The following is a 24,687-nucleotide window of genomic DNA, read 5'->3' on the forward strand; positions in this document are numbered from 1 at the left end:
TGTAGGGTCAGTTTTTACGGCCCAAGCCCAAGGAGGTATGGATTCGGAGCCCACCGAGCCCAAAACAATAGATTTTGTAGAGAGTGGGTGAAAGGGCTAGGCTAATAATGAAAATAACAGTAATAACGGTATTAAACAACAACACCAATGGGAGGAATTGAATTAATGTGCTCTCGGACTAATATGAGTACTCCGTCCGAAGAGATGTTTTTCATTGACCATCTAAGGTTACAATTCCTGGGGCTACAACCATCTCCTATATCCTTTTTCTCTCCTGTTTTCCCATCCCCCTCTATCAGAGGCACCCTTCCCTTATATAGCATTGTCTTCTTACATCTCCTCCGTCCACTTGTTTATCATCCAGGCATCCACTTGAGTGCATGTCCCATCACCCCACTTTTAACCTTATGTGAGTGGCGGTAGCTGCGAAAGCACTATTCAGAGGTCCTATCCACATAAATGCGGCCAAGAAGGTAGGTGCAGTGCATTAAATGTGGTGGTTGAAGTATGCCTCCTTGATATTTCTCTGCTCCCGTTATCTTTATGTGTGTCCGAGGTTCCTCTCCCTCTTGACACTTGCCAAATAAATCGCTTGAACCTCCCATACTCGTGTTGGGTCTGGCCTCTTCGGATCCGAAGATGCAGGACTACTCGGACATATGAGCATCTCCTCGGATGGTATACGGGCTTGTCTCAAGGCATCCCCTTCTGACGTGGGCCTCTAACTGAAGGTCACACCTCCTCGGACTAAGAGTGTTCCTCATTCAGGGCCTTAGGCCCAACAAGTTGGGTTGGGTTTTTCTCCCCCCACATATTTTTTTTATTTTTTGTGCCAAATGAGTTATTAGTGCAAAAGCGAAAGAGTCAAAAATAAATAAATAGGAAGGAAAAAGAAATGTTTGGTTTGACTTTGACAAGGAATTGACATCATTCTTGGCAACGGGGATTGGTGAAAATAAAATAATAATAATAATAATGAAAGTGGAATTTATATTTATGTTGGACTTAAAGCTTTAAATTAGGTTTTGTTCCCATCTAAACCAAGTCTAAATCTAAACTAAACTCTAGCATAACAGAAAATTAATAACATTTGCTATCAATATTTTTTTTCTTATAGTATTATTATTATACAAATAGTGGTTGGACAAACTATAATTGAGAATTGCATGGATAACAATTTAAATTATTTTTTTATTTGTTTCAAATAAACTTATATTTATTTTATAAGTTGATTATATATATTTTCAAATATGTAAACATTATATACATTATATATAAACTAAGTAAAAATTTAATATGCATTTAGTGATGCTTATTTGTAAATGTATCTCATGTATATATATGTGTATACATACATACACACACACACACACATATATATATATATATATTAGATTACAAACTAGTTCATTAGAAAAAGAATGCACAGCTAATAAATTGTAATCTATATATATAATAATAGGCGCAGTTAAGAGAAATTCAAATTAGAATTCTAAATTAGAGTTCTAATTTTGTGCCATATATCCTAAATTATTTATTCTTAAAGAGTTCTATTTCTTAATTTTAAAATCAAATTTGTTACCACATCATAAATATTCATCCAAGTGTGTTATTAAGTACAAAAATCAAAGAGTTTAGAATAAATGAATTGTCAAAAAAAAAAGTTTCACAATAATTTTAAAATATATATATATATATATATGTGTGTGTGTGTGTGTGTGTGTGTGTGTGTGTGTGTGTGTGGACAACTTACATTAAAATAAATAAATAGGAAGGAAAAAGAAATGTTTGGTTTGACTTTGACAAGGAATTGACATCATTCTTGGCAACGGGGATTGGTGAAAATAAAATAATAATAATAATAATGAAAGTGGAATTTATATTTATGTTGGACTTAAAGCTTTAAATTAGGTTTTGTTCCCATCTAAACCAAGTCTAAATCTAAACTAAACTCTAGCATAACAGAAAATTAATAACATTTGCTATCAATATTTTTTTTCTTATAGTATTATTATTATACAAATAGTGGTTGGACAAACTATAATTGAGAATTGCATGGATAACAATTTAAATTATTTTTTTATTTGTTTCAAATAAACTTATATTTATTTTATAAGTTGATTATATATATTTTCAAATATGTAAACATTATATACATTATATATAAACTAAGTAAAAATTTAACATGCATTTAGTGATGCTTATTTGTAAATGTATCTCATGTATATATATGTGTATACATACATACACACACACACACACACACACATATATATATATATATATTAGATTACAAACTAGTTCATTAGAAAAAGAATGCACAGCTAATAAATTGCAATCTATATATATAATAATAGGCAAAGTTAAGAGAAATTCAAATTAGAGTTCTAATTTTGTGCCATGTGTCCTAAATTATTTATTCTTAAAGAGTTTTATTTCTTAATTTTAGAATCAAATTTGTTACCACATCATAAATATTCATCCAAGTGTGTTATTAAGTACAAAAATCAAAGAGGTTAGAATAAATGAATTGTCAAAAAAAAAAGTTTCACAATAATTTTAAAATATATATATGTGTGTGTGTGTGTGTGTGTGTGTGTGGACAATTTACATTTTATACCTAATAATATCCCTACAAATTTTTATAAAGAGTTAACAAATTAAAAATAAAAATGACTATTAATAGTATTTAAATTCTTATTGTATATCTTTAAGTGTATCTATGCATATGCATGAGGTTACAATCTAGTAATAATAATAGGTGAATCTGAGAGAAACTCAAATTAGAATTATAAATTAGAGTTTCAATTTTTTGACATGTGTTTAGATTTATGTGAGGACCAAATTATATTTATCTTTCTAATTGTTCAATTCAAATCTAAAATTGGCGTCCAATTTTGCTCCATTTGTCTAAATTTAGGTGGGACCATGTTATAATTATCCGTCAGTGCCCACTCTCATTTAAAAAAATGTTGTGCTCCTATTATTTTTATTTTTATTTTTTGTTCACGTTAGGTTAAACTCCCCTTTCTAGAATTCTGCATTTTACATTTAAATGCTGTGCTTTTTTCTTTCTTTTTTTGGCCGAATAAAACATTCTACTCTTCCACAATAATTAGACCTGCCTATTTTCAAGTTCACCTCCTTTTCTACAATAATCAAACCCCAAAACCCAAATTCCTCCCTCTCTTACTCAGCTAACTATGCATCTTGCTAGTTACCACACTGGATCAGGAACCTTAATATACAACTCTCCTCTTTTTCAATCCATTCTATGGAATTTGAAACGGATCTCTCGGGATCAATGATGCATGCTTTTGGGTATTTCTGTATCTTACATAGGAAGAGGTTCTCCATTTATTCCAATTTTACTTTTCTTCACAATTTTAATGGTCCTGGTTTATGCTTTGCAAAACAAATTCCAACCATTTCTAAGGTTCGATTACTCATTTCTTTCATCTGCCTATGATTTCCTTTCTTTTTGTGAATAATTTTTATTTTTTAATTATATGATTTTTTTAGTTTTCCTATGATTGATGTTGCCTGCTTATATAACCATTTTCTAAGTATATAAACATGCAACATATATAATTATTCTTTGTTATATTCCATATATATTTTTATTATTTAATTATATAATTATATGTATTTATAAGTATGTGTTACATGCTATTTTTTTTAAATAAATTGACCAATTATTTATATTTTTATAATAAAAATTATGTTTAATTTTAAATGCATTAATGCATTTGTATGGGTTACATGCTAGTTAAAATAAAACTCGAATGCCCTTAAAATTGCACTTTTCAATGCACTAATTGTGTTAAAAAAAAAAATAAGCCAAAATTAGATTATAAAAAAATAAGCCTAAAATGCAAATTACACCAATAAAATTTGACTGTTTGACTAAAATTCATTTCACTCATTTAACTTTACTTTTATTCAATTGAATTATCTAAGGCTATGTTTGGTTCGATGTAAATTAAATTCTGAGTGTAAAATGAATGTAGGGGAAAATGAATTCCCGTAAGGAAATTAAAATCCGAGCATTTGGGTGTGCAAAGGAAAATAGTTCGAAAAATGATTTCCAGTGTTTGGTAATATTCTGAAAATACTATTTTCCTACAAATTTTTCACATTTTCTCAGCCATTTTCTTAGCTTCCAAAAAAACCACCACCACACAACACAAAAACCACCAAAACACCACCATCCACACCACCACAACAACAACAAAAGAATTAGAAATCAAAGAGAGAAAGATTGAGAGATTGAGGGAAAGAGAGATCAGTCTTCAGCGGCGGCAACGAGATTGGTCTTGGGTGGTGACGACGAGAACAAGATGCAAGGCTCCAATCTAGATGGCAGTGACGTTGGAGCACGGCCTACGATCGGTTGTCAAGATCGAAGCTCAACCTGTACTCGTTGGTGGGTCTTGGGTGTTTGTGGTTTGGTGATAAGGGAGGGGTGGGCTGAGATGAGGGATCGGTGATGGGTGTTTGTGCCAGAGCTTGGCTGGGCAGTGATGAGGGATCAGTGATCGATGCCAGAGATTGGTTGGGTGAACCACCTATGCTCTCTCTTCTTGCTCTCTCCCTCTCTCTCTCCCTCTCTGTTCATCTTTGAGTCTTGGAATTCATTTGAAGGTAAAATAGAAACTAAAATCCATTTCTGAATTGGGAGGGTTATTTTACAATCAACTTGAAAATTGATATCCATTTGACCCAGTTTTTTGTGCTTACCAAACACATAGGCTGGTGTAAAATGATTTCCTGAAATCATTTTCAGCCAAAACAAACGCAGCCTAAGTATCAAATTTATTTAATTTAGGTCTTTGGTCCAATTATAATTTTATCATATTAGAACCTAAAAAAATACATACATGCATATTCTTTTACAAATTATTTTTGCACAAGTAGCTAATATAAAATTTGAGAATTAAATATTTTTACTTTGTCAGAAGATTGTACAAAGAATTAATTAAGTTATAAACAATTGATGAATCAAAAAATTGATTTAACTATGTACGACGAAATATCCAAAACTAGAAAAGTTTGCTACCGAATTCGTCTACATAGGAAGAAGCTGACTTTCTAGCAAGTTCTCTGAGTTGTGATAAGCTTCTCCCAAGTTTCAAAGCCACCTTCATTTCAAACAATTCCCCATTCTCTCTTTTCCCCAAATCTCTTTCCTCAAGTGTGGTTTCAATTGATTCTTGCAGTAGTTGGAAAAAGCCACCACAGTTTCTATACATCTCAATCACCATCCCAACTTGTCCACCATGCTCAAAAGCATTAACTGTGCTAGCTAAAGCCCCAGCAGCCACTGCTACTATTGGTGCCCATGATCCATTTCCAACAAAAGTGAGCCCAAGGCTGCAATGCCTGTGAGTAATGGACCTGAGATAGCTAAAGTCTTGTTGATCTTCAATGCCAAGTTGCCAAGTCTTACATAGTCCTCAATGTCTTTTCTCTCCACCACCTTAACAATCTCTCGCATTTCCATTTCAAGTTCCTCACTCCATCCATTGTTACATTTTTTCCTTCATGTAAGAAGTTTTTCTTTTGTAGTACTTGATTTTTAGGCCACCAAACAGCTGGCTCAAACTTTGCAGGGAATTTTTCAAGCATTGCACCAAGCAAGGGAAGTGGGTAGGCTTTATCAAGTGCCAAAACTTTTTCCATCACCTCCTTCACATCTTCTTGAGTTGGAGTTCCAATGGCGAGCATGGTTTGATTTGGCTCTGGAGCTGCTTGAACAATCTTGTAGCATTACGTTGTTCTTCAGCAAGCTGTGAAGGCTGAATTTTGTTCATTATCAGCAACATTCCTGTGGCCGCGGAATACAAAAGAGTAGACGATAATTTCAATGCCAAAGGGGCATTCCAATGCCACCAGCTGTGGCTGCAACACCAGCCATTGTTGCGGCAGTGAGAATCATCATGTTGATTGAGTTTAGAAGAAGGGTGTTCCAGTTGTCACGTTGTTCTCCAATGTTGGCGTGCATCTCTACTCTATCAGCTACAGCCTCCAAGATAGCATAGAGTTGAGTGGAAACAATATTTGTACTAGAGCTGTGTGATCTATCATCAATGATATGATTGATCTTTTCTACTGGGATTGTGTTTATGAACCCATCTCTTGTGTTCAGTTCCTCACCTAGATTTCTCATTGGTATTTTTGGAACTGAGAGAGAGAGTTTTGGAAGCTTTGGGACAAGAATAGCAGCATTGATTTTCCTTGTAGAACAACATGAAGAAGATGATGAAGGTAATAGAAGAACTGAAGCCATTTGATTAAGAGGTTTTCACTTTTGGTTCTTGTGTATATATGTTGTAGAGAAGAAAGGTTTTGATTTTTTTTTTTTTTTTTTTGCCTGAATGAAAGGTTTTGATTTTTGAATGAAGTTGATGAGGCTATCAACTCTTATTTATAGCGTACAACTATAACTGGGTCAGCTACAGAAAAATGTTGAATTCAATGGCTGACTGGCTTGACCAATTCCTATATTGGCTGACTTTTTCATTTTAATTTTTCTGGGGAGTTAAGTTTATTTGACTGACCCATTCTGTATTTATAATTTTGTGTTCAAAAATTTTGTCTTGTTTACAGTGTCTCAAACTATAACTGGGTCACGACGTAGCTATTATTTTAATTATTACTACAATCTGATTGTTTTCTTATATTTTTTGTGTCATACAATTTTAGATATCTATAAGAGGCCAACTTCTCAAAGTCGAAAGCATGTGTACTTTTCATTCGCACACCATGTCGAAAGTTTAGTATAATGTTTGACAATAAATGATAGAATAATGGTGGTGGTGTAGAAAATTTATTATATATACGTGTCTTTTATTTGGTTTTTGATATTGGATTTTGAGGGGCCTTGTTTTAAATTGATATTAAAAGCTCAAATTATGTACTTAAGAGAGATCTATAAAAATTTTCCTCAAAAAAAAAAATAAATAAATAATAGTAACCAAGAAAACTTACAAATTGAAGCTTAATTCAACTATTTTCATTAGTAGAGGGCGGAATTCAAATATTGCAACTTGGTCTAAACTGATGTTAAGAGCTCAAATTATGTACTTGGAAAAATAAAGAGATTTATAATAAATAAAAAAATTATAAATAATAGGAACCAAGAAAACTTACAAATTGGAGCCTAATTCAACTATTTTCATTAGTGGAGGGGGAAATTCAAATATTGCAACTGTGAAATAGAGATTGAAATTGAGCAACAAGAGGAGAACTTACAAATTCTGATTTATCGTTTTATTATACTTACCTCATGTGATTTAATAGAATTCCACTGTAACATTTTTGTTTTTACAATTCATAGATGCAATCATGCAACAAGTTTTCTTGTGATTCAATATCATTAATTCCATTGTAACATTTTTCATCTTTTACAATTAGGGTCTGTTTGGATATCGCATATTGCTGAAAACTATGAAAACACTATAACAAAATAATTTTTAAATGCGTGAATAATGCCATGAGACCCAGTTTTAAAGTTATTTTTGCTGAAAAAAGTATTTACGGGTCCTCTGAACAGTACACAAGACCCACACACAAAAAAAATGCACCATTGAAAAACGCACTTCTCAAATAGAGACTTAATAGATGCAACAAGATATAGAAACATTAATATGAGCATATGACTGTAAGAGATTCATTGGTAAGACCACATTATATTTTCATCACTGCACACTTTAATGTAATACAAAACTTTAGCATTAAAAAACATGTGGTACTAATTCTAAATATAGATTTCAATTTTTTTTTTATTGTTTTTAATCCCAATTTGATAAACAAACAATTTCATTACTTCAGTTTCTTGAAGAAAAAAAAAATTGTTATCAACCATTGTGTTTCATGCTAATATCAAATTCCTTATACAACATTCATAATAATAATCAACACTTTTTTTTCACTTTGAATAATAATAATTTAAATTTTACAAAATTCAAACGAATACTCTTAAAGTTCTTTCATTTTTTTTTCTTTTTATCAATATTGTTCAACATTTCCACGTGTAACACGAGTTACAAGCTATTTTATATATAAATATATATATATATATATATTAAAAGTAAAAGCTTAGAGAAAATCTATTTAGATTTCAATAGGATTCTCAATTTTGCACCACATGTCACATTTAATATTTAATTTTTAATTTTTGTGTCCAGTGAAATATTGAGTGTAAAAATCAAATAGTTCAAATCAAATTAAATTTTAAATTGGATTTCAATTGAAGTCTAATTTTACGCCATGTGTCCTTCTAATTTTTTTATTTTTATGGCAAATGAAATATTTGGTACAAAACCAAAGAATCTAAATCCAATTAAATTTTAAATCGTTGCATCTTTTAGAAATGTATGGTTTAAAAAATGTGTAAGCTAATATCATGTATAATTTAAATATCTTCTAAAAAAAATGTATAATAATGATGTTATTTTGATTGTTATTTTTAATTATGTCTTGCATATGCATAGAGTTATACACTAGTTTGGACATAAAATAAAATTTGAAAGAAAATCCAATTAGATTTTCAATTGGTGTCTAATTTTGCGCCACATGTTTCATTTTGCTTTTTTAATTTTTGTGTCAAATGAGTTATTAGTGCAAAAGTGAAAGAGTCAAAAATAAATAAATAGGAAGGAAAAAGAAATGTTTGGTTTGACTTTGACAAGGTATTGACATAATTCTTGGCAACAGGGATTGGTGAAAATTAAAAATAATAATAATGAAAATGAAAATGGAATTTATATTTATGTTGGACTTAAGCTTTAAATTAGGTTTTGTTCCCACTCTAGCATAACAGAAAATTAATAAAATTTGCTATCAATATTATTTTTCTTATAGTATTATTATTATACAAATAGTGGTTGGACGTACAAACTAAAATTGAGAATGTCATGGATAATGTACGGACGAGGCCCAAAAACAGTATATTGGGCCTTGGGCCTTATTCGAGAACGTTGGAATGTCCGAGGAGAGACAAATAGTAAAGGGATTCCAGCTCAGTGCCTTATGAGTAAGAAATGAGTAGAAGACGGTCTGAGAAGGAATATCTCATCGGCCACGACGAATATTGCTCCGATACGTATTCCAACAACAAAAATGACCTCAATAAAGGCACCAATGTTAGAGGCATGTTACATAAACACACAAGAAGGAAGGAGACCCAAAAATATCTAAGGAAAGGGTGCTACCTCCACATTAAATCCACTGCAGCTACTTTTCTGGCCGCATTTATGTGGAGAAGACCCCTGAACAGTGTTTCCTTGGTCACCGCAACTCACAGAGAGCCAAAAGGAGTGTCTGATGAGACGGGTACTCAAGTAGTGGCTTGGACAGTTGACAAATGGAGGGTCAAGATCACCAAGAAGGAGATATATAATGGGAGAGATCCTTGAAGGAAGGGGGAGGGGAAACATGGTAGTAGTCTAATACTAAACTTGTAATCAAATCTCGGAAGTAGTATACAAAAATCAGTCTCCTCGGATTTGGCCAGGGATGCATTTTCTTCCGTAAAAGTCTATTATTCTTTCTTCTTCATCACTAAAATCTATTAGCTCATTGTCTAGTTCACTAAAGCCCAGTTCTTCAACCCACTCTCTACAAATTTATTACTTTGAGCTATATGGACTTAAGCCCATACTCCTTTTGGGTCAGGAGTTCATTTTGGGTCCATACAATTGGCGCCGTCTGTGAGACGAACTTGTGTGATAGTGAGCGCAACGGTCAGCTATGGTGGGTTCAAGTCCACAACAAGTGGAATCCATGGCATCCCAACAAGAAAACCCTCTCACCAGCCCTAAGCGTAAAGGAGATCGAGAAGGCAACGTGCACACTACGCATACAAGCAAAAGCCACACTCAAGTTAGAAGCCACGCCTCTCAAAACCAGCATAACAAAGCCATGTAGTTGGACATTGACTAGCTAAAGAGGGAACTGTGCCATGCATGACAAAGGCAAACTCCCTCTAACTCTGATATTCCCTCTGATGACAGAAAGGATGTTAGTTACAGGCGAAGATCTCGAACCCCGCCAGCGAATCTTTCTCCTATGAAGAGAAACATCGTCACGAACGAAGGGTCAAAAGCCCGCCTCATAAAGGCATGGGAAACGACGCTGTGAGCAAGGGCTTAGACCAAATCTCCAAGTCACCCTTCATGCATAGCATTGAGGGGGCTAAACTTCCCCGGCAATTCACTCAGCCTGCTTTCAACATATACGACGGCAAGACGGACCCCATGGAACATGTGAGTCACTTCAATCAAAGGATGGCCGTTCATTCCAAGGACGAAGCCTTGATGTGCAAGGTTTTCCCATCCAGTCTGGGGCCTGTTGCGATGAGATGGTTCAACAGCCTAAGGGTAGATTCCATAGGTTCCTTTAAAGAGCTCACCCAGGCATTCTGTTCCCACTTTGTCACCTGTACTAGGGTTCCTCGCCCTTGGCTTTCCTACTGTCCTTAAGCATATAAGAGAGAGAGAGAGAGAGAGAGAGAGAGAGAGAGAGAGAGAGAGAGAGAGAGAGAGAGAGAGAGAGAGAGAGAGAGAGAGAGAGAGAGAGAATGTCACATTTAATATTTAATTTTTAATTTTTGTGCCAAGTGAAATATTGAGTGTAAAAATCAAATAGTTCAAATCAAATTAAATTTTAAATTGGATTTCAATTGAAGTCTAATTTTGCGCCATGTGTCCTTCTAATTTTTTTATTTTTATGGCAAATGAATTATTTGGTACAAAACCAAAGAATCTAAATCCAATTAAATTTTAAATCATTGCATCTTTTAGAAATGTATGGTTTAAAAAATGTGTAAGCTAATATCATGTATAATTTAAATATCTTCTAAAAAAAATGTATAATAATGATGTTATTTTGATTGTTATTTTTAATTATGTCTTGCATATGCATAGAGTTATACACTAGTTTGGACATAAAATAAAAATTGAAAGAAAATCCAATTAGATTTTCAATTGGTGTCTAATTTTGCGCCACATGTTCCATTTTGTTTTTTTAATTTTTGTGTCAAATGAGTTATTAGTGCAAAAGTGAAAGAGTCAAAAATAAATAAATAGGAAGGAAAAAGAAATGTTTGGTTTGACTTTGAGAAGGTATTGACATAATTCTTGGCAACAGGGATTGGTGAAAATTAAAAATAATAATAATGAAAATGAAAATGGAATTTATATTTATGTTGGACTTAAGCTTTAAATTAGGCTTTGTTCCCACTCTAGCATAATAGAAAATTAATAAAATTTGCTATCAATATTATTTTTCTTATAGTATTATTATTATACAAATAGTGGTTGGACGTACAAACTAAAATTGAGAATGTCATGGATAATGTACGGGCGAGGCCCAAAAACAGTATATTGGGCCTTGGGCCTTATTCGAGAACGTTGGAATGTCCGAGGAGAGACAAATAGTAAAGGGATTCCAGCTCAGTGCCTTATGAGTAAGAAATGAGTAGAAGACGGTCCGAGAAGGAATATCTCCTCGGCCACGACGAATATTTCTCCGATACGTATTCCAGCAACGAAAATGACCTCAATAAAGGCACCAATGTTAGAGGCATGTTACATAAACACACAAGAAGGAAGGAGACCCAAAAATATCTAAGGAAAGGGTGCTACCTCCACATTAAATGCATTGCAGCTACTTTTCTGGCCGCATTTATGTGGAGAAGACCCCTGAACAGTGTTTCCTTGGTCACCACAACTCACAGAGAGCCAAAAGGAGTGTCTGATGAGACGGGTACTCAAGTAGTGGCTTGGACGGTTGACAAATGGAGGGTCAAGATCACCAAGAATGAGATATATAATGGGAGAGATCCTTGAAGGAAAGGGGAGGGGAAACATGGCAGTAGTCTAATACTAAACTTGTAATCAAATCTCGGAAGCAATATACAAAAATCAATCTCCTCGGATTTGGCCAGGGATGCGTTTTCTTCAGTAAAAGTCTATTATTCTTTCTTCTTCATCACTAAAATCTATTAGCTCATTGTCTAGTTCACTAAAACCCAGTTCTTCAACCCACTCTCTACAAATTTATTGCTTTGGGCTATGTGGACTTAAGCCCATACTCCTTTTGGGTCAAGAGTGCATTTTGGGTCCATACAATTGGCGCCGTCTGTGAGAAGAACTTGTGTGATAGTGAGCGCAACGGTCAGCTATGATGGGTTCAAGTCCACAACAAATGGAATCCATGGCATCCCAACAAGAAAACCCTCTCACCAGCCCTAAGCGTAAAGGAGATCGAGAAGGCAACGTGCACACTACGCATACAAGCAAAAGCCACACTCAAGTTAGAAGCCACGTCTCTCAAAACCAGCACAACAAAGCCATGTAGTTGGACATTGACTAGCTAAAGAGGGAACTGTGCCATGCACGACAAAGGCAAACTCCCTCTAACTCTGATATTCCCTCTGATGACGGAAAGGACGTTAGTTACAGGCGAAGATCTCGAACCCCGCCAGCGAATCTTTCTCCTACGAAGAGAAACATCGTCGCGAACGAAGGGTCAAAAGCTCGCCTCATAAAGGCATGGGAAACGACGCTGTGAGCAAGGGCTTAGACCAAATCTCCAAGTCACCCTTCATGCACAGCATCGAGGGTGCTAAACTTCCCCGGCAATTCACTCAGCCTGCTTTTAACATATACAACGGCAAGATGGACCCCATGGAACATGTGAGTCACTTCAATCAAAGGATGGCCGTTCATTCCAAGGACGAAGCCTTGATGTGCAAGGTTTTCCCATCCAGTCTGGGGCCTGTTGCGATGAGATGGTTCAACAGCCTAAGGGCAAATTCCATAGGTTCCTTTAAAGAGCTCACCCAGGCATTTTGTTCCCACTTTGTCACCTGTACTAGGGTTCCTCGCCCTTGGCTTTCCTGCTATCTTTAAGCATGTGAGAGAGAGAGAGAGAGAGAGAAAGACCTGAAAACGTATTTGAATAGATACTGGGAGATGCTTAACGAGATAGATGGCGACTTTGATGAGGTGGCCATTAGTATCTTCAAGCTTGGCCTCCCAACCGAGCACAGTTTGAGGAAATCTCTGACCAGCAAACCTGTCACCAGTGTACGCCAGCTCATGGACAAGATTGATAAGTATAAAAGGGTTGAGGAAGACCAGTAGCAGGGGAAAGGTAAGGAGAAGGTTATCCTTCAAGAGATGAGAGATTTTTGATCAGACCAATACAATAACAACCGACCACGGAAAGATTATGCTGGACAATTAGCATCCGCCAATCCTTAAGCGGTAAATGCTATGTTCTGACAGCCGGTGCATCAAGTTCTAGAGAAGATTAAGAGTGAGTCATTCTTAAAACAGCTAAGTAAAATGGCGAGAAACCCCGTAAGACGCAACCACAACCTCTACTGCTAATACCACCAAGACCATGGTCACACCATAGAAGATTGTAGAAGTTTGTGGGACCACTTGGACTAGCTCATCCGTGAAGGAAAGCTAAAGCAACACTTGCATCACTCCAGTGGTCAGAGGGGCCAGACAAACTCAGAATCCCAAAGAGATGATTCTTCGAGGCCTCCCTTGAGAACAATAAATGTAATCTTCGCGGCTCTAGGGTGAACGGGATCCTGCCTTTCCAGAGTAATGTATGTGGCTCGGCTATTTGTCGAGGACGCTAATCGAGAGCCAAAGAAGGCTAAACTGGAAATCCAACCGTTATTGGGCTTCTTGGACGAGGATAAACTAGGAACCATCTAGCCCTACGATGATGCTTTGGTGGTTACCCTCAGGATTGAGGGGTATAATGTAAAAAGGGTGATGGTGGACCAAGGTAGTGGTGCCGAGATAATGTACCCCGACTTGTATAAGGGGTTGAACTTGAAACCCGAGGACTTAACACCCTACAGCTCTCCTCTGGTGAGTTTTGATGGAAATGTCATCATATCGAAGGGCCAAATTAGACTACCTATGCAAACTGGCCCAGAAGGTGTAGAGGTAGACTTCATCGTAGTGGATACTTATTTGCCCTACACTACCATTGTGGCCAGGCCTTGGCTTCATGTCCTACAAGCAGTCTCTTCTACTCTGTACCAAAAGGTGAAATACCCATCCGGGGTCCAAGTTAAGGAGATCCTGAGAAATCAATCTGTAGCTAGGCAATGCCTAGTGGTTGCCATCCGACATTAGCTTAAGGCCGAGTCTTCGACCTATGCTAAAGGGGGCTTATAGGAATTAAAAGCTCTGGCATTGCCTATTGATGGGTCGGCCAAGGAGGCGAAATGTGAGGATTTGGTAAAGGTAGTTATGTCAACGATTCGAAAGAGCCGGTGGAATTTCTTAGGAAAAATGTTGATGTCTTCGCATGGAGTTCTTACGAAGCCCCAGGGGTTGATCCAAACTTCATCTGTCATTACTTGAATGTTAATCCATCTACCACTCCCAAGAGGCAACCTCCTCGGCGCTCGTCTAGGGAACACTCTGATGCTGTCAGAGATGAGGTGAAAAAACTAAAACAGGCGGGGGCTATCAAGAAGGTATTTTGCCCCGAGTGGTTAACCAATACTGTGGTGGTAAAGAAGAAGAGTGAGAAATGGAGGGTGTGTGTGGACTTCAAATATCTGAATAGGGCTTGCCCAAAGGATCCTTTCCCTATGCCTAAGATAGACCAGCTGGTGGACCCTACCGTAGGCCATCCCCAGATGAGCTTCCTAGATGCCTTTCAAGGATACCACCAGATACCATTAGCCTAGAATGATCAAGAGAAGACAGCTTTCGTCACTCCCACAGGAAACTACCATTATAAAGTGATGCCCTTCGATTTGAAGAATGCGGGGTCTACCTTTCAAAAGATGATTGTAAGGTTGAATTTAATCAACCATCTTGTTGGCTTTATTCCGTGCCAAATTTGTTTGTATTTTAACAATTAGTTGCCCTGTATTTAGGTGGGAATCATGTAAGGGTAGTGAGTGAGAAAGTGTGAAGAATTGCTCAAGATTGTGCAAGGATGCAGAGACTCACGACTGAACTCGCAGGTGACTCACGACGAGCAAGCCGTCAAAGTTGGCACACGTGTGGAGCATGCAAGGGAGCTGAAGAGTCATGCCAGCTGTTGCACTATAGGACAAAAGTCCTAGGCTGGCCAGGTCGTTAGCTCACGACTTGAAATTGCGACTCAGTCCAGTCACGAGGCCAAGTTACCAGACCACCCTGTTTGGAAAAAACTGACTTTTCGCATTCCTTTCTCACCCTACTATATATATAGACCCTTAAACCCATGAAATGTAGAGGGCTTCCAGAGAGAATTTTGAGAGAGAAACCCTAGCAAAAAACAAGATTGCCTCATCCACAATCTTCACCTAAGAGACTCTTCAAATTCCTCTACTCTCTTCCTTTCCATTGATACATTCTTGAGAGGTTTTTAACCAAATTCTTTTCTCACCATACCCACGTCTATGTGAATGTTTTTTTGGTGCTAAGGGAAGCAGTTTGGAAGGGACCAATAGTCATTGGTTGATGCTATGGGCTATAGCGGAATCCAGTAAACTAGAAAAGAAAAAGGTTCAACACAACCTCGTTGGAGCAAGAAGCTTGGAGGGCTTAGGTACTTGGGTAGATTAGGCTTAGAGGGTCTATTGTTGTTCATGTATCTCAACAACATTTTCTAGTGGATTATTGACTGCTTGGAGGGCAGCGGAGAGGTTTTACGCCGAGGGCTTCGATTTCTTCTTCGATAACACATCGCCGTGTTGTCTTTGTGTTTGCATCTCTCTTCCCTTAATCTTTACCTTTTAATTTCTGTTGTGGATGTGATTTTAATTGGTTTAGATTGTTTATCAATTTTGTTATAAGCTTGCTATCATTTTCTGCACATACATTGTTTGATATAATACTTGAATTGGTAATTTGTTGTTTGGGGGTCTAAACGTTCGTAGTGTTTTCAACACTATTTGAACTTTTAATGATAACTAGGATATTTGAACTGCAGTTGGGCAAGAGCATTGAGGTTTACGTAAACGACATGGTGGTAAAAAGTAAGGTAGTGTCCGAATACTTAGGAGACCTCGGGAACATATTTGAAATTCTAAAGAAACACAAGCTCGCCTCAATGCTTCCAAGTGTTCCTCTGGTGCGGGACCAGGAAAATTTCTGGGCAACATGGTAACCCATATGGGAATTAAAGTTAACCCGACCAAATTAAAGCAATCAATAGTTTACAATCTCCTCAGAAACCCAAAGAAGTCCAAAAACTGACTGGAATGACCTCCGCCTTGAACTAGCTTATCTCTCGATCGATGAAGAGATGCTGACCCTTCTTTCTACTGATGAATAAATGGAAAGGGTTTGAGTGAACCAAGGAATGCGCCTTAGCCTTCCAACAACTTAATGATTATCTCTCTTGGCCTCTTATCATGTCCAGCCCTGAGGTTGACGAAGTCCTTTTTGCTTATATTACTATGGCCCTTCATGCCGTAAGTTTGGTCCTAATACAAGTTGATGGCAGTACGCAAAAGCCAGTTTATTATGTGAGCAAGTCACTACATAAAGCCAAAATCCGCTGCCTACTGCTGGAAAAAGCTATTCTAGCAATGGTAGAGGCCACAAACAAACTCCCCCATTACTTTCAGGCGTACATGATTATCGTCCTAACTCAACTTCCACTCAAAGGTCTGTTATGGAGTGCTAATTACACAGAGAAGATTGGTAAATGGGCCACGGTCTTAGGGACTTTCAACATCAAATACATGCCTTGCACTTCTATCAAGGGTCAAGTCCTTGCGGATCTGGTAGCCGAATTTGCTGAATCCCTGTTAGAAAAAGAAATGGAAGCACAACACATGGATGGAAAGTTAGCTGGCATGATCTCCATGCAGGGTCCCCTATCCTAGAAAGTGCACGTTGATGGTGCGGCAAATCAAAAGGGTTCTAGAGTGGGGTTAGTACTAGTATCCCCTGAAGGGATCACCATCGAGAAGTCATTAAGATTGGGATTCTCGGCCACCAATAACGAAGCTGAATATGAGGCCCTGTTGATGGGAATAGCCATGGTGTGAAAAATGGGCAGAAAGACCATAGATATGTTCTCGAACTCCAGATTAGTTGTCGGACAAGTCGGGGGAGAATTTGAAGCTAGGGATGAGAGAATGCAAGGGTACTTGAATCAAGTTAAGCACCTACAATTAGAGTTCAAATCTTTCAGCTTGTTGCACGTCCCCGGGAGTGGAAACACCCATGTCGACTCCCTTGCCACGCTTGCAACCTCCTCGGCACAAAGATTACCTCGAGCCATCTTCGTGGAAGACTTGTGCAAGCCCACAGTGATGAACAGAGAAGTGGTTCATGTCCACCAAGTTAGGGTAGGGCCTACCTGGATGGACCCCTTGGTACTATTCTTAAAAAAGAACACCCTGCCTGAAGAGGAATCAGAAGTAGATAAAATACGTAGAAAGGCTCCTCGGTTCTAACTGTTCGAGGACCAAAAATTGTATAAACGCTCATTTTCTAGACCATACTTGCTATGCATATACCCCAAAGCAACAGAATCACTACTTGAGGAGTTACACGATGGGATTTGAGGGAGCCACACTGGAGGTAAATCTTTGGCGCATAGAGCCATCACTCAAAGCTATTGGTGGCTGAGTATGCAGAAAGAGGCACAAGAGTACGTGAAGAAGTGTGATCAATGCCAAAGGTTTGCACTAAATATACACCAACCAAGAGGAGCCCTTAACCCCTTGTCAAGCCCCTAACCGCTCGCTCAATGGGGCTTAGACAATTTAGGCCCTTTCCCCAAAGCAGCAGGAAACAAAAGATACCTCCTAGTCAGCACGAACTACTTCACCAAGTGGGTTAAAGCCAATCTCCTAGCAAATATCAGAGATGTGGGCACAAAGAAGTTAGTCTGGAAGAACATTGTCACCTGATTCAGAGTCCCGCGGACCCTTATTTTGAACAACGGCCTACAGTTTGATAGCAAGTCTTTCAGAAGATACTATTGTGAATTGGTAATTAACAATAGATACTCTACACCAGCTTATCCCCAAGGGAATGGACAAGCCGAGGCAGTCAACAAGGTCATAGTGAATGGACTTAAGAAGAGGTTGGATGATGCGAAGGGAAAATGGGTGGAAGAGCTGCCACATGTCCTCTAGACATACCCAACCACACCTCGCAGATCCACTAGAGAAACCCCTTTCGCAATGACTTACGACGTCGAAGCTGTTATTCCCTTAGAGACTAGCTTCCCAATATTAAGGACCAGCTCATTCAATCCGAGCAGTAATAGTGAACTATTAGAAAAGAGCTTAGAATTTATTGAGGAAAAGAGGGAGAATGCCATGGTTCAATTGGCATACTACCAACACAAACTCAAGCAAGGTTATGATGCCAATGTAAAGCTAAGGCCATTAGCACCTAGTGACTTGGTATTGAGAAATTTTTTAGGCACTGCAAAGAACCCGGCATGAGGAAAGCTAGGGCTCAATTGGGAAGGACCATATCGCATCACCTCAGTGGCCAATATAGGAGCATATTTTCTGGAAGACTTAGACGAACATGCAATAACACACCCTTGGAATGTAAACAACCTGAAAATATATTATTATTAATGAAAGTTTCCTTTATCAATATGTTCTGTCGTTGTATAAAGGCATTGTCCTCCCTGTCATTCTATCTTTTATAAGTGTATAAACAGAACCCAAGTCATGCCTGAAGTCGTCAGACCAAATGATTGGGAGAAATTAACACAATGTGGCATCTTTTGTAAGTGTATAAACAGAACCCAAGTCATGCCTGAAATTCTCAGACCGGATGCTTGGGGAAAGTTAACACAATGTGGCATCTTTTATAAGTGTACAAACAAAACCTAAGTCATGCCTAAAGTCCTCGGACCAGATGTTTGGGGGAAATTAACATAATGTGGCATCTTTTATAAGTGCACAAAAGGAACCCAAATCCTGAAGCCCTCAGACCAGATCCTTGGAGAAAATTAACACAATGTGGCATCTTTTATAAGTGTACAAACAGAACCCAAGTCATGCCTGAAGTCCTCAGACCAGATGCTTGGGGGAAATAAACACAATGTGGCATATTTTATAAGTGTACAAATGAAACCTAAGTCATGCCTAAAGCCCTCGAACCAGATGCATAGAGGAAATTAATACAATGTGGCATCTTTTATAAGTGCATAAACAGAACCCAAGTCATGCCTGAAGTTCTCGGACCAGATGCTTGGGGAAAATTAACACAATGTGGCATCTTTTATAAGTGTACAAATAGAACCCAAGTCATTCCTAAAGTCCTCGAACCAGATACTTGGGGGAAATTAACACAATGTGGCATCTTTTATAAGTGTACAAACAGAACCCAAGTCATGCCTGAAGTCCTCAGACCAGATGCTTGGGGGGAAATTAACACAATGTGGCATCTTTTATAAGTGTACAAACAGAACCCAAGTCATGCCTAAAATCCTCGGACTAGATGCTTGGGAGAAATTAACACAATGTGGCATCTTTTATAAGTGTATAAACGGAACCCAAGCCATGCCTGAAGTCCTCAGACCAGAAATTATAACCAACCCCTCAAATTAGTAGCTTTGAGTAAATTAAGATCCTTAATTACTTTCCCAGGTGGTGAATAGAGTTAAGGATATCTTTCTCTCTTTTATTTGTTTTTTACAATGTCTGTTACTTATCTTTGTTAAGCTCAACCTTCAGCACAGAGGGATCAGTTTTTGGTATAACTATGTGGAAGACCTATTTGTTGCTGGTATATTACCAAATCACTTAACCTGTTGGCAGCAGATTATTATTAGCTTCTAATAGAGACAAACAGCAACAATTCAATACTATATATAACAACTAATGAGCTCAAAAGCAGACAAAGCAAAAACACAAGAGAGAGAGAGAGAGAGAGAGAGAGAGAGAGAGAGAGAGAGAAAAGTCCATCCATTAATCAAAGGTAGGTACATTACAAATGTTGGCAGAAGCCACACGCCAAAACAAAAAAGCTACAATAAAAAAATTTATAAAATAAAATAAATAAATAAATAAATAACTATTTTCCTGCGGGTTGAGAGCCCTTCTCGGGATTGGTGGCCTTATGCTTGGCATCCCCAACATCAGACGTTGAATCAGCTGCTTTAGCCTGGGAAACCATGTCCTTAACGGTAAGGGTGTCCTCAGCAGGAACATTTCTAGCGAAGGGTAGGACCTCCTTACCCTTCCTAACCACCCCTAAAGGAATCTCAGCACCCACAGTAAAGGCTTGGGTATCAGGGGCCTACTCAGAAGGAAGGAGGGGTAAAGCAGTGGTCGGAGGGAGGTCAGCTGAAACTTCTCTGATGTGTTCAGGAAAAAACACACTCTCAATTTTCCTCAGCTCGGAGTCTGCAGGGACCCCCGCACGGTTGAGTGCCTCCATATAAGACTCAGTGCAGTAATCCCTGCACACTTCGGCTACCTTCTCAGCCAGCTTTTTTTTCTGTTTCCTCCACCCAACATTCATAGGACGCAATCATTGCAGCCTCAGTAGTTTCCTTGGCCATTCGAGCTGCCTCTTTTGCTGCATCCTTAACCTTCTGCAGCTCGGCCCTAAGTTCCAAAACCAACTGTTTCTGGGTGGCCAAATTAATCTCTGTTGTATACAGAAATTTTTGCTGGTCCTCGGCCTGAGCCTCAGCAGTTTTAGCCCCACCACAGTGCTCTGACACTTGTGCTCTGATTCCTTCAACTTCTCAACCAGCTGTGTCTTCTCCTCCTTTACGGCCCCGAGTGCTTTCTCGACCTCGCGCCAAGAGTGGGACTTAGCCTCAAGTTTATGATGGGCACTTCAAACCCACTCTTCAGCCACATAGACCTACTGAGTGACCTACATAAAAGTGGCAAAGGGGTTACAAAAAAAAAAAAAATGGAAGAAGAAGAAGAAGAAGAATAAGAAGAAAAGAAATATATATATATATATAAGACCTACATAAAAGTGGCAAAGGGGTTACAAAAAAAAAAAAAATGGAAGAAGAAGAAGAAGAAGAATAAGAAGAAAAGAAATATATATATATATATATATGAATGAAAAAAGGCAATGAATTAAAGTATTGCTAGAAGCTTACTTACCATAGTAAGGTCTCTCTTCAGAGACATGAATAGGTCAGGCTACTTTGTCTGCCTAAGGGCCTCCATGTCCCTAGGGAGGAGGAGAGGCTGCTCCAGGGCTTAAGCTAAATGGGTGGCGTGCCCTTTGTTGGATTCCCTTATGGTGAAGTCATAGGGGATAGGGACCCCGTCTATCTCTATCACGGGAGCCCACGTACACTATTGTCGGCGCACATCAGCGTTATCCCTGCTATCTACAGATTTAGACCTCTTATCTCTAAGGTCTTTGGTTTTTTGTTGTTTGGTACCTTTCTAAAGGGGCACCTCCCCTTCTTCCAGCTCCTATAATGGTCTCTTCTTCTTCGGATTAGGATTAACGCGTAGCCCGAGATCAGCGGGAGGAGGAGGAGGAAGAGGAAGATCGGCATAAGCCTGGGCCTTAGGAATTTCTGGTGGAGTTGCCCCCTTGTTCCTATTAGCGATTAAACCCCTCAAGTTAGGCCTTTTCTTCTGCTTCATCCCTTCTTCTTCTTCGAAGCTTGAATCAATCCGAGTAATGACTGACTTTGGGGGGCAAGCAGAGGAAAGCTTGTTAGACTCAGTTTAGGAATCCAAAAGCTCTACAGGTTTCTCTGGTGCTCCTTCTCCTTCAAAGCGAAACTGGTCTATCTCTTCGTCCAGTGACAAGCATGAGGAGGCAACTCCCTCTTCTGTTCCAGCTGCCACTTTGAGAGGAACTTGTTGTAATGGTATTATAAGCGGAGGAAGGACTTGATGAACTGGTAATATGACAAGGGGAAGGTCATCGCGGGCCAAAAAATCCGGCTATGACACGTCAATGGGATTTATCCGAAGATCACCAGCTCGGATGGCATGGGCGACCTCTTGAAAAGTCTTCGAAATGGGGTCAAAATCTAGGATCAGATGGATAGCCCACAACTGTCGGTCCTCACTCACAAAAATTTCTGACCGGAGCAAGTAGTTGAGGGCCGCAACACTAGTAAGATTAAGCCGTGGAGCGACTTACCTTCTATCTACAGAACTAGCCGGGAAATAAAACACAATTAGATAATTAAGGTCCATTATCAAAGGAAAGTAAAATAAAAGACACGGGTAGAGTTAAAAATCTAAGTCTTTTGCTAAGGAACCTAACTCTAAGGTATCCCACCTAGCTCTCTCTTGGGTCTGGCAGTGGAGACCATCGTGCCATGCCCCCGAAGCGATGAAATAGTAATCTTTCATCCCTTTATTGAATTTAGGGAGGCACGAAATGAGCCTAACAATGGGCGACCTGGACTTGAGGTAAAACCCACTGTCAGCTTGGGAAATGACATTCGCACATGTGGACCACGTTGTGCCATGTGAGTCCCAATCTGAGATGCTCGTTGAAAGCATCGACGTAGCCTAAGACCCTAAATATATTAGGTGCACACTGATGGGGACACAGCCTATGATTAATGAGGTAGTCCCGGGTTATCCTACTCATGGGAAAAGTCATCCCTCCTTCTATGAAGGCTATTATGGGGATGACGACCTCCCCTTCCTCTCTATGTGTAGCGATTTGTTCCAAAGAACAATATCGCAGACCGACTTCCTGGGGTATATGGAATTTTTGTTTAAAAGCTTCTATTTTGGCAGGGGAATCTACTAGACTTTCGAACCTACCCATTTGGACAACTCTAGAAAAAGCGACTGAAATGTGTAAGCAAAGAAATAAGAACTAAAAGGGCCGAGGAGATTGGTCGAGAAGGGAAACGGAGTCTAGAGAGGCGGAAACTTACAAAAGTAAGTGTGCTGGTCCTGATCCTTTAGAAAGGATCCTTTAAAAATTTCTTAAAGAAAGAGTTATGAAGGCTTAGGAATTTAGAATATTTTGTGAGTTGGAGTGCTAGGATTCTCTGGAGTATTTGAAAATTCGTGAAGTAAAGAAGAAAACGAGTTCCCTTAAGGCTTTATATGGAGGGAGAAAAGGAGCAAGAGTAACCCCGCTCAAAATTCTAGAAGAAATATCCACCGTAGGATGTGCACCTTACCGTTGGATAGGGGGAATAAGGCGCCGCCTGGAGCAATAAATGACAATTCGCAGACCTCGAAGCATCAAATGCAGTTATAAAGCACGGAAAATGGCACTTTCACACGTGTAAGCCAGAGAAATAAATAGTCTTATCTCTTTAAGATCAAAATCCCACTTTTTCTCCTCGGATGAGAGGGAAAAACCGGAATTTTGAGGGGCTATTGTAGGGACAAGGCCTAAAAAGGGTATATTGGGCCTTGGACCTTACCCGAGAATGTTGGAATGTCCGATAAGAGACAAATAGTAAAGGGATTCAAGCTTAGTGCCTCATGAGTAAGAAAAGAGTAGAAGACGGTTCAAGGAGGAATATCTCCTCGGCCACAACGAACATTGCTCCGATATGTATTCCAGCAAGGAAAATGACCTCAATAGAGGCACTAGTGTTGGAGGCATGTTACATAAATACACGAGAAGGAAGGAGACCCAAAAATATCTAAGGAAAGGGTGCTACCTCCATATTAAATGCACTGCAGCTACTTTTCTGGCCACATTTATGTGAAGAAGATCCCTGAACAGTGTTTCCTTGGTCACCGCAACTCACAAAGAGTTAAAAGGGGTGTCTGATAGGATGGGTACTCGAGTAGTGGCTTAGACGGTTGACGAATGGAGGGTCAAGATCACTAAGAAAGAGATATATAATGGGAGAGATCCCTGAAGGAGGGGGGAGGGGAAACACGGTAGTAGTCTAATACCAAACTTGTAATCAAATCTTGGAAGCAATATACAAAAATCAGTTTCCTTGGATTTGGCCGGGGATGCATTTTCTTCAGTAAAAGTCTATTATTCTTTCTTCTTCATCACTAAAATCTATTAACTCGTTGTCTAGTTCACTAAAGCTCAGTTTTTCAACCCACTCTCTACAAATTTATTGCTTTGAGCTATTTGGACTTAAGCCCATACTCCTTTTGGGTCAGGAGTTCATTTTGGGTCCATACAGATAACAATTTAAATTATTTTTTATTTGTTTCAAATAAAGTTATATTTATTTTATAAGTTAATTATTTATATTTTCAAATATGTAAACATTATATACATTATATATAAACTAAGTAAAAATTTAATATGCATTTAGTGATGTTAATTTGTGAATGTATCTCACGTATATATATGAGATTACAAACTAGATCATTAAAATAAGAATGCACAGCAAATAAATTGTAATTAAAATAAAACTCGAATGCCCTTAAAATTGCAATTTTCAATGCACTAATTGTGTTTTTTTTTTTAAAGCAAAATTAGTTAATAAAAAAATAAGGCTACAATGCAAATTGCACCAGTAAAATTTAACCGTTTGACTGAAATTCTTTTCAGTTCTTTAATTTTACTTTCATTCAATTGAGTCATCTAAGTATCAAATTGATTTAATTTAGGTCTTTGGTCCAATTTTCATTTTATTATATGTTAGAACCTAAGAATATACATACATGCACATTCTTTTACAAACTATTTTTGCACAAGTAGCTAATATAAAATTTGAGAATTAAATATTTTTACTACGTTAGAAAATTTTACAAAGAATTAATTAAGTTATAAACAATTGATG

At 38.1% G+C, this 24,687-nt stretch overlaps 2 protein-coding genes across 2 annotated transcripts; one reads left to right on the forward strand and one right to left on the reverse strand.

The window, feature by feature from the left end:
* Positions 1 to 5,042: 5,042 nt before the first annotated feature.
* On the reverse strand, positions 5,043 to 6,365 carry LOC112031073 (probable F-box protein At4g22030). The gene is given in 5 exon segments (XM_024063755.2): positions 5,043 to 5,362; positions 5,365 to 5,532; positions 5,535 to 5,735; positions 5,738 to 5,875; positions 5,878 to 6,365. Coding segments are annotated over 5 exon segments (1,239 nt in total). The 5' UTR covers positions 6,290 to 6,365.
* Positions 6,366 to 12,557: 6,192 nt separating this feature from the next.
* Positions 12,558 to 13,151, forward strand: LOC136067503 (uncharacterized). Its single transcript, XM_065773470.1, has 2 exons — positions 12,558 to 12,876; positions 12,997 to 13,151. The coding sequence occupies exons 1-2, from the start codon at positions 12,558 to 12,560 to the stop codon at positions 13,149 to 13,151; spliced, it is 474 nt and encodes a 157-aa protein (XP_065629542.1).
* The last annotated feature ends 11,536 nt before the right edge of the window (positions 13,152 to 24,687 follow it).

The sequence above is a fragment of the Quercus suber genome, unplaced genomic scaffold (genome assembly GCF_002906115.3).
Source record: "Quercus suber isolate HL8 unplaced genomic scaffold, Cork oak 2.0 scaffold_75, whole genome shotgun sequence".
Taxonomy (NCBI): Eukaryota; Viridiplantae; Streptophyta; class Magnoliopsida; order Fagales; family Fagaceae; genus Quercus; species Quercus suber.